This window comes from Patiria miniata, unplaced genomic scaffold (genome assembly GCF_015706575.1).
Source record: "Patiria miniata isolate m_02_andy unplaced genomic scaffold, ASM1570657v1 HiC_scaffold_1, whole genome shotgun sequence".
NCBI lineage: Eukaryota > Metazoa > Echinodermata > Asteroidea > Valvatida > Asterinidae > Patiria > Patiria miniata.
This window is the reverse complement of record NW_024037047.1, coordinates 32,150,328-32,166,659: the sequence shown is the minus strand read 5'-3', so window position 1 is coordinate 32,166,659 and position 16,332 is coordinate 32,150,328. Positions and strand designations below refer to the sequence as shown.

General features: G+C 39.9%; 1 protein-coding gene across 1 annotated transcript in view; it reads right to left on the bottom strand.

The window, feature by feature from the left end:
• LOC119732930 overlaps positions 1-11,405 on the bottom strand; it is a 212,078-nt gene extending 200,673 nt beyond the window's left edge. The window contains exons 1-7 of the mRNA XM_038206513.1: positions 11,400-11,405; positions 9,046-9,210; positions 8,112-8,197; positions 6,253-6,299; positions 4,612-4,736; positions 2,461-2,551; positions 771-885 (exon numbers count right to left, since the gene is read on the bottom strand). Of these exons, the coding sequence (XP_038062441.1) occupies positions 771-885; positions 2,461-2,551; positions 4,612-4,736; positions 6,253-6,299; positions 8,112-8,197; positions 9,046-9,210; positions 11,400-11,405 (635 nt within the window). The remainder of the gene's footprint in view (positions 1-770; positions 886-2,460; positions 2,552-4,611; positions 4,737-6,252; positions 6,300-8,111; positions 8,198-9,045; positions 9,211-11,399) is intronic.
• Positions 11,406-16,332: the final 4,927 nt, after the last annotated feature.

Here is a 16,332-nt window from a genome sequence, read left to right as displayed (position 1 = left end):
AATTACAGTATTGCCTAGCAATTATGTGCTTAGCGTAACTCAGCTGACAACCAGTCACAAACAATACACACTCTATTTATTGCCTAACAAATATGTGCTAAGTATGAGCTACTTTCTGGCCACATGAGACAGACAATTGTCATTTTCTTGTGTCCTCGCTGCGATTGTTAAATTGATTAAATATTTGTGGTCACCGTAAGGTCTCCTACGAGAGCGCATATTATGTGACAGGCCCTTTAGTTTAACTCAGCTGACAACCAGCCACAAACAATACACAATCTATTTATTGCCTAGCAAATATCTGCTGTGTAAATCCGGCCTCAGGTCGACCTTGTGACGACACAGATCAGTCGGCGACTGACTTTGCAGGATCAAGCTGCGCCTGAGCATCGATTGTCGGGAACATTGCAGTCGCAACGATATGAAGACAATCGAAATCAGCCGGCACTAAAAAAAATCAACAGTCGCAAGAGTAGAAAAATGTTAACTTCTGCGACGTGTTCCGCGACAATTACACGATTTCTCAGTTTTGTGACCTGAGCATACTTTGTGTGCTTGATGCCGACGGTTCCGTCGTGGCGCAAGCAAATCGCGGGTCGACCTGAGGCCGGCCTAACTCAGCTGACAACCAGTTACAAACAATACACACTCTACTTATTGCCTAGCAATTATGTGCTTAGTGTAACTCAGCTGACAACCAGCCACAAACAATACAATTTGGTTAAATATATGTGAATGAGAAAACAACCTGGACATGATGTAGTGCATACCTGGACAGTGGCAGCTGGTACATCGGAGACACAATCTCTGCCAGTTTCTGAGCGTCAGGCACCGAGTGTAAAGTTTGAACTAGCTTCTGAAAACAATGGGTCTGTTCATGGGATCCTGTGTATGACAAAAGGTAAAGACAATCTCTTAAGCTTGGAAGAGATCTACTCCATTTGGATATGAAGCTCTCAATGATTTTACTTAGTGCAAAAAATGATGTGACCTGTGGTAATAAATAATAATGCATTTTTTATCTATTTTGCGCAAAATACCATAATATTCTAAAACGCATTAGGGCCTACATGTTCAGAGTAATTGGTTAAAATATTAAAATGACGGAATGAAATTTAAACACTAGTCAAATACAGAGTTGTAACGAGTCACTGATTTTTGTGACTCGAGTCGAGTCGAGTCATTTTAAAGAAGTGACTCGAGTCGAGTCGAGTCATTAGGTCAACAAGGTCGAGTCGAGCCGAGTCGAGTCACAGAGTGTGGTCGAGTCGAGTCGAGTCGAGTCAAGTATTTAGCTCGAGTCAATTCGAGTCACAAATATTTGAACACTATATAATAAATTACAATAAAAAGCAACAAACACAAGAGAGAAAGAATACAAGGCACCAGTCTATTACGAAAATCCAAAGACATAAAGTATGCTGTATGGTACCCAACCAACAGTTTCCATTGCTAGCTCAGGTCACAGATAAGAAGATGTGAAACTTCAGTCTTATAACTGGTTTGGCTTCGGGTCTAGATTTTGTTGTTCGCTGATCGCTGACAACGTCAAAACCTAATTGCATTATACAAAACTGTTTCTGATTATTTAAAGGTGGGCCCATCCGTATCCATTTTTTGTGTGAAATCGGGACATGAATTTCCACCAAGAACTTCAAAATCGCCCGAAACCAATGATGAAACCACGGATTGAGAAATGCGTTTTAAGTCTGGTTCCGGGTTTAGCATTACATGCTATAGAACCACAAGGTGGGAGTCCGCGACACGGTGTATGTTTGTTGTTTCATTATGGTGGAAGGAAACAGACGGCCGCTGTATATAAACGTACATTATTCGCGAACATTAACGTGACGTGAACAAAAACTGGCAATGCGAACAGCGCGGCGTAAGTCATTGCAAATTTTTTTCGCAAATAAGTTTTGCTTTTATTTTTGGGACTCGGGTCTTATTAGCCTTCCTCGAGTGAGTCGAGTCATTCTGATGAGGGACTCGAGTCGAGTCATTTGCTCGCAGTGACTCAAGTCGAGTCGAGTCATTTATCCGTCGGGATTCAAGTTGAGACGAGTCGCCAAAAAATGTGACTCGAGTCGGACTCGAGTCGAGTCATTGACTCGAGTCATTACAACTCTGGTCAAATATAAAACCATTACATATTTTAGAGAATACAGTGAACAATGGGGTGACTTTGTACATGTATGTCATACATGTATGTAAAATGTTTGCCATCCACGTGCATGTAGCAACCTAGGGGGTAAATTATATATGGAAACTAGACATTAATTTGTCTAGTATTGGTTCAAACTGCTTGGAAACGTCTTGGACAAAGACTCACATTTACCAATCATTTTACCATATTTGTCTCTTTAAATTGGACTGTTATTGCAGACATTGCATTGCCTCTCACGGGTTATTTTTTTGTCCAAACAGTATGGATGTCTTATTTCTGCCTCTCCATCATACCTTCCATAGGTGCTGTCCTCATGCATGTCAGGTTGCCAGCAATCTCGTCCTTCAAGGATGTCATATCAAAGTTCAGATGAACATCTTGCAGCTAGGATCAGAGTAAAAAGCTCAGTGAGGTTTAATTCATACATTTTAGGACAAACAAGAGATAACATGCAAGCCTCGCCTCTCATCCATATCTCGTGTGCGTTTTAAAGACTTAAGTCCAACAAAGTGCTCTTCAAGCTTCTTGCCTCTTACAACTTACTGAAAAACACATCACAAAGATCTTTTTTCCCCATAATATCAACAGATTCTTTTCCTCAATTAAAACTCTTTATTTCATTGTGAGCTACGAAAGCTAGAAAAAAAATGGCCACAAAAAGTGATAAAAACTTGCCTTAATTAATGTCAAAAATCTTTAAAATAATGGAGAATTCAGGTTGTTCACACCACTATGCACAACACTAGTCACGACGGGAAACTGACCAACACTGTCCGTATATCGCACGGTCTGCGTGCATGATGTACTGTGTGAGTGGTGGGCCACGAACCTCATGTTGTGGCAGGACATTTCGGGGAAACACGCTGCGCTGTATCACTTCAAGTACGAGCTGTACAACCTCGAAATAAATTGATGAACAGGGAAAATACGTACACAGACAAGAGAAATCAAGTTCTGTGAAATAACTTGCAGAAATCTTCTTCCTCCATCGATGTTTAATTGGCATTTTTACGATGTAACGACCTGCAACTGCAGTGCACTCTGCTGTGTTACGCTTAATGTTGGTCGGTCATACATGTATGTATGCATGGAGTATTTCCATCATGCCTTCCTCTGCCCTTTTAGTGTGGGCCTGGCGGAACCAGTACAGCATTGTTGCATTGAACATTATTACGCACTTGTTTTCATCACCACGATAGCAAAACGCGAAAGAAATTACTGGTAATCGCAAAGGGAAGTTGTAAAAACAATGGAGGTTTCTTCTCAAAAATTGCGAACGGAAGTACATTGTAGGCAGACAAATAAACACAAGCGTTTTTGACACAAAAAGGTTATTGAGAGGTGTTTTGTGGAGACATGAAAAGACAACAGGATTTTTTTTTTAAATTAAAAATAGTAAAAAAGAGAACTTTTTTGTTTAACTTGCCGATAAAATGTTTAGGGTCGCGGCCGTAAAAATAGGGTAGGTCAGGTAACCAGAAGCAGAACTATTTTATTTTTGGCCTTATTTATTGTTGGTATAGCCAACACATGTGGTAGCCCTTGGCTACGTGGTTGGAGATTTCCATTCCAAAACAAGTCAGGTGTGTTTACAAACACAATTGCCCCGCAACCGTGACTGTTTCCATGACATAACGCCACTCTTTTAACATCAACATACATGTGCTTAGGTCACATGGAACGTTCATTGACATCATTCGTATTTTCTGTAGGTTTTAATTGTGAGTTAATCCCTATTATCTCATAATAAATATAATATAGTTTTGTTTGCTTTTCTGGTGGAAAGTTATTGTATGTGATTTAAAAGAGTCAATGTGAAGAGATCATGTACAAACAAGCTGAATAAAAAAAAACATAGCTATACATAAAACAAAATGAAAGATCAAATTTCTATTGTTTTAGCCTCTGCGAACTTGACCTTTGACCTTTCAGTCCCAAATGCTATAGGCTTCCTAGGATTACCAAGAACAATGCACAAACCAAATTTGTTAAGTATTTCTGAAGTTATCACGCTGACAAGATTTCTATTGTTTTAGCCACCGTGACCTTGACCCTTGACCTTTCGGCTCCAAATGCAATTCGCTTCTTAGGATTACCAAGCACAATCCACAAACCAAATTTGAAGTTCATATGTGAAGTATTTCTCAAGTTATCGCGCTGCCAAGATTTTTCTGGACACACACACACCCACACACGGAAGGACAAGGCGGGAACAGTATGCCCCTTCAGCTTCGCCGCGGGCCATGATCTCATCAAATTCCAATTCTTAGTAGCTCGAGTCAGTATGTGGGGTATCCATGTGTACGTATCCATCCATGCAACCAAAGTATGTGACAAAAAGTGTGATTGCTGATGCAAAGTAGTACAGACTAAGCCTAAATGTATATAGTGAAACGGCATAATTGATAACCTCAATGAAAGACACTAATTTGAGTTCAAAGTACCTTCCTGAAGTGAATGGAGTCGGTGACAATATCCTCGTCATCAGGTGGTCCAGTAGGTGACTGGTAGTATGACTCTCCAACAAAGGTCAGCTGTCCTTCAGAAACAGTCTGCATCTCAGGAAACTCTGAGTGTCATTCAAATAATAGAAATCAATAAATAGGCCTATGTGTGGTTTGAATTGTAGTGACAAGCCATATGAAATACCGGTACATGTATGTCAAAGACTTACTTACACACCTTCTCACATGTTTGAAGCCCATGCAGGGAATGTACATGTGCAACCGTGTTGCCAGGATTGACCAGTCATTGCAAATATGTTGTGGGGGGGGATCCCGGAACTAGTTTTGAACTGAGAAAAAGTTCTAAAGAACTTTGTTGGAAAATTTGTAGAAATGTTCACAACTCACCACAGACTTTCTACACAAACAGCAGATTAAAAGTGGCATCAGTATTTGTTCATGTTATACCAGAACTACATAACTAAGTCATATATAAAATAAAACGGTACAACGATAGTCAATGTCCGATTGTGTTATGCATTAATGCATGGGCCATGGTTAAAATAAGGAGGCCATGTTGCACAACGAACCCCTCAACTAATGAAAGGGCCAGGTTTAGGGAGACCACTGGTGGGGTCTCTTGATCTCATTGCTTGTTGCGCATGTCAATCCCGTGATGACGATATATGGGCTTGTGAACATTCAGAACAACATGAGTTGTGTGATCTGATACACCGTGCCCTCTGGAGACATGTACACAATAGTGAAGAAAGGTTGTATATGTCTCCACAGGGCAATTTCTATAGATGAAAATGTCTCCACAAGGTTATCACGAAATAGATATATATGGACTTTACTCAATAGAATTTCCAAGGTATGTTGATCAGTTGCAAATGGAAGAGCTTTTAGAAAAGGGGTATTATAAGTCCGAATTTCAGCCAAGGAAATTAATTCTGGTTAAAATAAGAGCATTTTGAAACTACACTTTCAAACTTGAAAACTTAACTACACAAGAACAAATAAATTTCTCCACAAGGATACAGATTCCAGAAGGTGTATATACTTCATGCCATATGCGTGTGAACCACTACGTGCACGTGGGGTGTCCCTCCCACTACCTCCCACTGGGACAATTGAAAGAGGGCACAAAGTGCCAAATACTGTTCTTACACGAAATTCATCCATGTAGTTCCAGGCACACTTTTCCCCCAGAAGATATGAGTAAAGTACGTCTTTCCTTCCTTTTCTCAATGAGTTTCCAGGGAAATACATGTACGTATACCTTGTTATATCTTACTAATTAACCCTAATCACCCCCAACCCATCAAAATCCAACTGCATGTTTTGTTGGAGTCTGTTGGCGTGAGTGTGTGCACTGGTATTAAACTGATTACGCTTTACATGGGCATGATGGGGTCAGGCATACCACCATAATCAAAGTCCAACATTTTGGTGTTGGATTTTGCAAGAGTGAGGAAGGTTCCTAATAAATCAGTCAAGGGGGTTAGTGTTAATTAATGGACCTTTTCTTAAAAACAAATTAGGCCTAGACCCTACATGTCTGCAGTAACTATTTAGCATTTCGGACACCAATCTGGTAGTGGTACAAATTTACCACAAATTATTCCAAACATTATTTACCAATATCATCTCCTGCTTGCTCATCCGCATGATGCCGATGCTGAAATCTGTGTCAGGGTCAGGAATGGAAAAATATTGAAAAATAATCAGTATCATGTGAATGTCATATTTCATAAAAGAAAGATAGTGGATATTTTGCCAGAGGTAATGACGGCAAACTAACAATTACTAAAGGTTTGCCGGCGGCAATCCATAGCAACAGAGGGCGCTGTACTATTTAAAATAGGGCTGAATTATAAGATGTATTAAATTCCCACCAAAAGTTGTGTAGCACGTTTGGTGTAATGGTTAAGCAAAGGCTCTAGTAAGCGGGATGACTCGCGTTTGATTCCGACCGCACCCCATTTTTAAGGTTTTTTTTCTCATCCCCAAATAAATAAGAATATTCTTCTTTTATTATTTTAACATGTCTCAAACATTTTTTGCAGAGTATTTTTTTTTTCTTTTTCAGATTTGTGGCTCTGGAGGATTTTTTTTAAAAGGGAAATAAAGTCCGAAATTAAAAAATGGTCTGAACCCCATCTTGTGAATACGAGGTAACAACGATAATTTTGGCATGGAGCCAAACTAAAACTTGTCACCGGAAAATGTTTAAGTACAAAAAAACAGTAATGTTCAGTGCATATCCGGCAAACTAACCTTTACTAAAGGTTTGCCGTCTCCGGCAAAATATACCAATATACACTGCCTAAAAGAAATGGGCCTATTGCCAATAACAAATTTCGAAAAGAAATAATAACTTATTGAACCAAAAATTCAATTTATCTTCAAATGACAGGAACAGATAGTGCTTTCAAGGACCAACGAACAACTTTAACTGCACATCAATAACTTGATTTCATAACTCACAAGTCACATCATGTCACATCATATATGTCACATCATGCGCAGTTGTTTAAACCTAGATATTTTTTTTTTAAGAAAGAGAAAGGACCTGACATTATGCAGCATATAGAGAGGTTGGATATCAACCAAAAGTAAAAAGGCGGTGACGATCATCGTGTTTAAAGGCCGCTTGCAGTCTAGGCTTAACTTGCGGTCACAGTGCTTCTCTATGGACATTCCCGAGGGATTGGAATGTTGGTCAAAAATGTAAATCGCCCAAGAGTTCTGACGTGCAATTGACGCAATTCCTTCTGTTCCTAGTTCCTTTGCTCCATGGTCCAATTTAATTAAATCATGAAATAGTTTATACACCGACACAACAAGATTTGGCCTCTGTTGATTCGATCATGGAGGATTCTTTCTTCCACGTTTTGATAAACAAGCATGTTTTCAATCAGTTGTTTACACTGAACACATGACTGATGAGTTTTAAAACACCAACTCAAGTTTACCGCAATTAAGTTCTACATCTAGACGCTAAGGATCATTCATACACGTGGCGTATTCAGGAGCCAGACTAGATTAAAAATCGTTATTTTTTCCAACAAAAGAGGGCGGCAAATTGTTTTATCCGATCGGCAGCCACTTCACAGAGATCAAAGGTAGAACAACGTTTGAACTGGATCAGTACAATGGTTAAAAGGATATTAATCAAGGTCAATGTGTTCTTTCGCAAAAACCTTGACGAGATAAAACGAATGTAAAGAAAAAGGACATTGCGCGAGATATGCAAGAATGCTGAAGACATCGCAAATAACCTGCTTCATACACAAGCCCCTTTTGGTTTTTCTGAACCATTTCCCAGGCTAAACACGAGACTTGATATCCTTCATAAGTCATGTTCGATATTTAATTATTCAGTTTCTGTAAATGGTACCCTCTTCTTCTAAAAAGAATGACCCCAAAAAAAATGAAATATGGGGTCCCAATTCGAAACAGAAGTGACGCAGAAAATAGTGACTGAAACATCCTACCCTGGTGCTGATTCCCTCGGAGCATCAAAGTGGTCGAATATCTTGATCATGGATGGGAGCTGCATAGCCGGGTGATAGTGAATCTCCTAGAGTATACAATATTGACAAGCATGATATTAGTTGGGCTTCCAAAGGAATTGAGATTTGTTGAATTAAGGAGATCGATATCCCTCGTATATCAATTAAACATTTCTTTTCTCGTAATGACTATTTTTTTTCTCTCACAAACTACGGGTTTTTCTTTGCTGTTTTAGGTGTCTACGATCCTCTAGGAAGAAATTTTATTTTTAGTTTTGGGTCGCCTGATAAAATATTGTCAAATAATTCGCAAATTACAAGTAAAGTAGTTATCCCATCATTCAACGGTGAATAACTTTGTATTGCTAAAAACTAGCAATTAAAAAAAAATCAAGTACTCGCAAATGGCACGCCCGGCCGCAGGAAGAGAAACTTTGAGAATTAAGATTGAATGATTTGCATGATGAAGTCAGTTCCTGACAACTGTTAAACACAGACCCACCGTTTGGGGTAATTTTCCGTTCAAATTTTGAACCCCTGGTAAGTTGATCATTGAAAATATTCTGCATAAAGTTCGCTCATAGAATCACTGTTGTGTATCTTAAAGAACAATGTGACAATGAACATAAAAATACTACAGCCCCCCCCCAAAAAAAATGACGGCAAGGTTTTGCTCATGAGCAATTGTCTTATGTTTGTTTTATGATTGTGAAACCGTGATAACGTGTGAACATTTTTTTAAAATACTGTTTTAGTGTGGTTTGTAACGTCATTGAAATAAGCATGTGTGAATTAAGATAACAGATCAGCCAAATCGAACTTCACTCTAGTCTAACTTTATTTAAGGGGGGGGGGGTGCGTACACAACCAGTGCACCCCCACCCCCTCCCCGGGTACAGGTGATAGTGTGTTATACCTTTTGGTGTTTGGATTTGCCGTAAGGTATTGGATGAGTCCGTCTAGTCTTAGTGAAGACAATAATGCCATCGTTGCCAGGAGCCATCTTAGCCGTGTAGGACGACTCGTGCTGACCCTCATGACCTGTCTCATTGCAGTCGTAGCTCCAGTCGCTTCCCAACACCTGTTTTTAGTTAAGGATGGAATTGAATGATCATGTGAAAGAATTATGCTGAAAACAAGCATATTTTGAGGTATTTGAGTGTGATTTTTGTTGATAAAAAAAGGTCTTTTTGTGTTATAATCTCTCAAGGCGTCCTTCACTCTGGCACTTTCGAGGCCCAATACGAATAACAACGAGGTCGGGGGAAACCTCTTATTCTTTTTATTTAAATATGTTTTACTATTTTAAGGAACTTGAAAGTGCCAGCACCTCACAAGCCTTACTACTTGTACACCCCAACCATGTACGACAAGAAGAAAAGTTCATAGCTTATGAGTTTGGGACCAGCACCAAAGTTGTTTACATGAATGGTGCAAACATTGATTTTCCGGAATGCAGCAAGTGGTTTTGTAGTACTCTTACTCGGTACTCGTACTCAAGTACTACTCGAGTACCACTAAAGTACCTTTTATTCTTCTTTTCTTTTTGAGTACTCGTACTCGAATACTCGTACTCGAACAAACGGTATAGCTTGACTTACCAAGGCCTTAACCCTGCGCAGCGTTTACAAAAAAACTTTACAACTCGTCAACTGCTGCCCTCTGGGCAGCAGCTAGGTACTTTCCCGCACTACGCAAGACCCTATTCATAGCAATACAACAAAAAGCCACGTGCTACACAGTGTCCAGACAGTTGCCAGACAGTGCGCTGGAAAGATAATTGACTGGTGGCTGTGGTATGCAGTTATGAAGGGAGATGACTGTGTTAGGTTACAGGTCTTTGTTGATTTTCAATGAGACTTGGCAGGAGGCCTGGTCGAAAGTTTGTTGACACGGCCTGGGTGTAGCCCTGGCTGCAAAGTTAATTGAACCAGCTGATTTGGCAAGGGTTGAATGAGGGTTAGATAGGATAGGCCGTGAACGTTATTAATTAGCCCTCATTTTTTTTCTCCAAAAGATTCGGTTACCTGGGGCCCAAAGGGTAGCAGGTCACTCTGCGCAGGGTTAAATTATTCTATCCATACTTTCAGTTTGAAATGGTTGATTGGCTTGCGGAGAAATAAAAGTTTCCTGATTTTCCTCCGCGCACGTCCGCGGACAAACACAATTATTAACAACTAGCCGTGAGTGGGTATTATATCAGTTATCTGACCGGGCCTGGGACAATTACGCCAATAACTTTATTAAATGACGGTAGAACTAAACGTTCATGTCTGTATCTCACAGGGGCGTAAATCCCGGGGTGATGTGGGGGGGGGGTATATATGCCCCCACTTTTAAACCGGGGGGGGGGGGGGCTATTGCATCATACCCCCACTTTTTCGTGATGAGAAAAAAAACAAAATGCGAATTTTGAGGTATTTTTCGAACATCCCAGCAACCCAAATGAATTCAATAGCACTGAAAAGTGAAGAGACACAGTACAAAAGCTTTTAAAATATGCTATTTAGATGTAAGCGGTAGCGTACATGTTGATATACATCTATATCCTGAAGAGCGCCCCATAGTGAAATGTGGTGTCCAGCCAACCCCCCCCCCCCTTCTCCCCGCTTTTCGAATCTCCACGGCCGGGCATTTTTTTGATTTTGGTTATTCCCCTCCCCCCCCCCCCACCTAAGTACTCGGAAAAAAGTACTCGACTATAACACTGGTGTACAGTCTAGCTTTTGTGTAAAACAATTTACACAAGTGGACGACCAATTATTAGTAGTCGCGGCGTCGAGGAGGTAGAACGACCCCCTCCCCCACAAAAAGGGCCGCAGGTCCATTATTTCCGCATGATTGTGTATTTCCATGGGTAAGAAAAACCTGTCCAGTTATTACACATTAAAAGGTGAAAATAGGTCCACTTCTTAGTAAAAACTGGCTATGCGTACGGCCTTAAGCTGTTGTATAAATAAATTTACACAAGTGGGCGGCCATGTTTCCTTTTTACTCTCAAAACTGTAGTAATGTTAAATAATAATGAGCAATTAGTAGCCGGGGTGGCGGGGGTCGAACACCCCCCCCCCCCCAAAAAAAAACCGACCTTAGGTCCATGTTTTCCTCGCAATTGTGTATTTCCATGCGTAAAAAGAACCCGTTTGTTACACATTAAAAAGTCCACCTACGGTGAAAAGGTCCAGTGCACTTCATGGTAAAAACGACCCTACCCTTCCAACAACTAGGCTGGCTAAGTACGGCCCTTAGCTGTTGTGTGAATCAATTTACCTCCATGTTCCCTTTTTAATCTTGAAAAGGTGAAGTAATTTGACCTAATAGTGAGCAATTCATTTAGAGTGTGTGTACGTTCTAGTTGCTGTGTAAACACTGCTTACACAAGTGGGTAGGCATACACCGCGTTATGGGGAAGTTTTTTTGTTTGTTAGGCAAATTAGGACCGAGTTATGGGGACTTTCTGCTGTCCCCATAGCATTTTCGGTCCCCCCAATTACGGAACAAGAAAGTGTGGACGACTGTGTTTCTTTTTAACTCTGAGCAATTGTTTAATAGAGTGTAACAGCATATCAACGCCAATTAAGAAGGAATTTTGGCAGGACGAGCAGACCCTCGAACTTAAAAAAAACCACAATATTTTGTAAAAACTGTCTTTTTCCATTGAAATGCCCTTTTTTCAACTGGCTTAACCCCCCCCCCCGCAATTATTTGTAAAGAGTGCCCTTTTTTTACGAAATGCTCTTTTTTCTGAACAAGTGCCGTTTTCAAAAAAGAAGTGGTGCCTTTTTTGTGGCATCTGCCGTTTTGGGGGCCTTTGTCCGAATTTCGCACATGTATCGCCCTGAAAAGCACCATATATTGGTCCTTTGTGTACATAATTGTCTGTTTTGAACAGCGCCGCCAGATTTTTGTTTTTACGGATGCCAAGGGGTCCGGAGAAAAAAAACCTGTCTACATTTCACAACGGATGTGCAAGTGCCCTTTTGGCGCAAGTCAGATTTCACCCAACCCCTTTAATTGCCTCCTGTTCAGTCATGCATGAAAACTAATCCAGTAAAAATGTCACCAAAAGAAGGAGGAAGAGTTACTCTAAAAGTACATATGAAAATATCTTATCTATTTTACTACAGAAAAAAACTATGGCCAATTAAAAAACAAATACAGGACAGTGTACAAATACACACGTAACCCTGCAGGCTCTGTCCGCATAATTGTTTTGGGGTGTCAGAGCAGTTTTTAAACTTTTTTTATGAAATTCTATGAAAAAAAAATAAAATGACAGAGCTGGGTTTTCTTTTACAACCCCCGGATATGCGCATATCACTTGCTTTCAGGTGCCCCCTCAGAATATTAACCCTATAGTTACGCCACGTACTGCTTTTATATATACTGCTAGATATATGTGAAGAAGTGATGAGAGACAAAAAAAACCCTACAATTAATGTTTACTCTGCTGGCAAATAAAACCCTGGGGAAACCGGGAATTCCAAATTTAACTCAGCCGACGCGACAGGGCCTGAACTCTGCCCTGGTTGCTAAGGGGTAGTACAGTAAACAGTCTTTTGTAAACATACTGGTTTATTCAAACTTTATAAAGTTCACTAGTACTTATAGGCCTGAATTGGTTTTTTCAATCACAATTTTGGGAATCTGCCAAAAAAGTGGCAACCCAACCCCAAAATTATATTTTATATTGAAAAAAAAAATGAAGCACCAAAAAATAATCATGACTGGAAATGAGCTGATGAAATTGGCTTTCCATTCATTATTATGTTTGGTGCTATATTGTTTTTGAATATAAATTATATTTTGGGGGGATTTGGGATCCGCTATTTTTGACTCACCCTGTAGTAACGCAAATTCAAAATGCATAAGGAGTAAACTGACGATAAGCCTGTGAGCGTTTTTCCCCAGAGTGAACCGAAATTGAAAAGATCTCGATATCCCAGCCCCCCCCCCCCCGCTTTTTGTTTTTACGGATGCCAAGTGTCCGGAGAAAAGAAAACTGTCTACATTTCACAACGGATGTGCAAGTGCCCTTTTGGCGCAAGTCAGATTTCACCCAACCCCTTTAATTGCCTCCTGTTCAGTCATGCATGAAAACTAATCCAGTGAAAATGTCACCAAAAGAAGCAGGAAGAGTTACTCTAAAAGTACATATGAAAATATCTTATCTATTTTACTACAGAAAAAAACTATGGCCAATTAAAAAACAAATACAGGACAGTGTACAAATACACACGTAACCCTGCAGGCTCTGTCCGCATAATTGTTTTGGGGTGTCAGAGCAGTTTTTAAACTTTTTTATGAAATTCTATGAAAAAAAAAATAAAATGACAGAGCTGGGTTTTCTTTTACAACCCCCGGATATGCGCATATCACTTGCTTTCAGGTGCCCCCTCAGAATATTAACCCTATAGTTACGCCACGTACTGCTTTTATATATACTGCTAGATATATGTGAAGAAGTGATGAGAGACAAAAAAAACCCTACAATTAATGTTTACTCTGCTGGCAAATAAAACCCTGGGGAAACCGGGAATTCCAAATTTAACTCAGCCGACGCGACAGGGCCTGAACTCTGCCCTGGTTGCTAAGGGGCAGTACAGTAAACAGTCTTTTGTAAACATACTGGTTTATTCAAACTTTATAAAGTTCACTAGTACTTAGGCCTGAATTGGTTTTTTCAATCACAATTTTGGGAATCTGCCAAAAAAGTGGCAACCCAACCCCAAACATTATATTTTATATTGAAAAAAATATGAAGCACCAAAAATAATCATGAATGGAAATTAGCTGATGAAATTGGCTTTCCATTCATTATTATGTTTGGTGCTATATTGTTTTTGAATATAAAATATATTTTGGGGGGATTTGGGATCCGCTATTTTTGACTCACCCTGTAGTAACGCAAATTCAAAATGCATAAGGAGTAAACTGACGATGAGCCTGTGAGCGTTTTTCCCCAGAGTGAACCGAAATTGAAAAGATCTCGATATCCCAGCCCCCCCCCCCCCCCCCCCCGCTTTTTGTTTTTACGGATGCCAAGTGTCCGGAGAAAAGAAGACTGTCTACATTTCACAACGGATGTGCAAGTGCCCTTTTGGCGCAAGTCAGATTTCACCCAACCCCTTTAATTGCCTCCTGTTCAGTCATGCATGAAAACTAATCCAGTAAAAATGTCACCAAAAGAAGCAGGAAGAGTTACTCTAAAAGTACATATGAAAATATCTTATCTATTTTACTACAGAATAAACTATGGCCAAATTTTAAAAAATTTACAGGCCCAAGGGCGGATCCAGAACACAATTTTTTGGGGGGCCCAAAAAATTTGGTCCCCCAAAAAAGTGGGGCAAAAAATTACGGCTTGGGGTTCGGGCGAAAATTGTTTGGATTCTAGATGCTCTGTGGTGCGATCTAAGGCAATTTCTGACAACCTTAACCAATGTTTTTTGAGGAAAAGATGGTGGTGTACTCATTGCCTGCCTTTATTGCAATGTCACATAAAAAGAAAAAGAAAATTGGTTTCGTTTTTTTTTTTTTGGGGGGGGGGGGGGCATGGCCCCCTTTGCCCCCCCCCCCCTGGATCCGCCCTTGTACAGGACAGTGTCCAAATACACACATAACCCTGCAGGCTCTGTCCGCATAATTGTTTTGGGGTGTCAGAACAGTTTTTTCATTTTTTTTTTAAATGAAATTCTATGAAAAAAGAGAAACAAATTGACAGAGCTGGGTTTTCTTTTACCACCCCCGGTTATGCGCATATCACTTGCTTTCAGGTGCCCCCTCGGAATATGAACCCTAGCTATAGTTACGCCACGTACTGCTCTTACTTATTGTTTAATATCCGAATATCCGAATATCCGAGCTAGTTGTTAAAGCAGCACATGCACATTTATGTAGATATATGTGAAGAAGTGAAGAGAGACAAAAAACCCTTACAATTCATGTTTGCTCTGCTGGCAAATAAATACCCTGGGGAAACCGGGAATTCCAAACTTAACTCAGCCGACGCGACAGGGCCTGAACTCTGCCCTGGTTGCTAAGGGGCAGTACAGTAAACAGTCTTTTGTAAACATACTGGTTTATTTAAACTTTATAAAGTTCACTAGTACTTAGGCCTGAGTTGTTTTTTCCATCACAATTTTGGGAATCTGCCAAAAAAGTGGCAACCCAACCCCAAACATTATATTTTATATTTAAAAAAATATGTAGCACCAAAAATAATCATGACTGGAAATTAGCTGATGAAATTGGCTTTCCATTCATTATTATGGTTGGTGCTATATTGTTTTTGAATATAAAATATATTTTGTGGGGATTTGGGATCCGCTATTTTTTGACTCACCCTGTAGTAACGCAAATTCAAAATGCATAAGGAGTAAACTGACGATGAGCCTGTGAGCGTTTTCCCCCAGAATGAACCGAAATTGAAACGATCTCGATATCCCGGCGCCTTTCAAGTTGTATATCACCTTTTACCATAACATGTATGGTAAAAGATTATACTCAGCAAATTCCTTGCACCGAAGTCGCCGCAACGAAGATAAGTTTGATTCTAAATATAACACATTATAGGCCTACATAAACAAACCTTACACACTCCCTCTATACAGTACTATATGGGGAATTTAGTGAAATGGATTTCGGGGATGTTTACTACAAATAAAATGCTGACGTAAAATAATTAATATCGGGGAGTTTGGAGAAGCGACATGTTTATTATTTCTACATTATGCAACATGAACGTCACTCACTCCTATATATAGACACGTTTCCAATATACTGTGTGTAGCGAGTATTCTCGTATCTAGAATGAAACACAGTCAGGTGATGAAATTTGGACGTTTTGTTTTTATGATTTGATTGACGGAAATTATACCGCCCCTGCCCAATTAGTAAAAGTCCTTAATCCTTATAGGCCACTGCTCTTGTTCTTGTTTAATATCCGAATATCCGAACTCGCTGTTAAAGCAACGCATGCAAATTTATGTACATACATGTGAAGGAGTAAAGAAATTAAAAAAAACCCCACTTTTTCGGGCAATGTGCTGGAAAAGCAAAAAAAAAGGTAAAATACAATTTCTGCATGCTCCACATTGCAAATAACTACCCTGGGAAAACCGGGAATTCCCAATTTAACTCAGCCGACGCTACAGAACTTGAACTCTGCTCTGGTTACTATGGGCCAGCACAGTAAACAGTC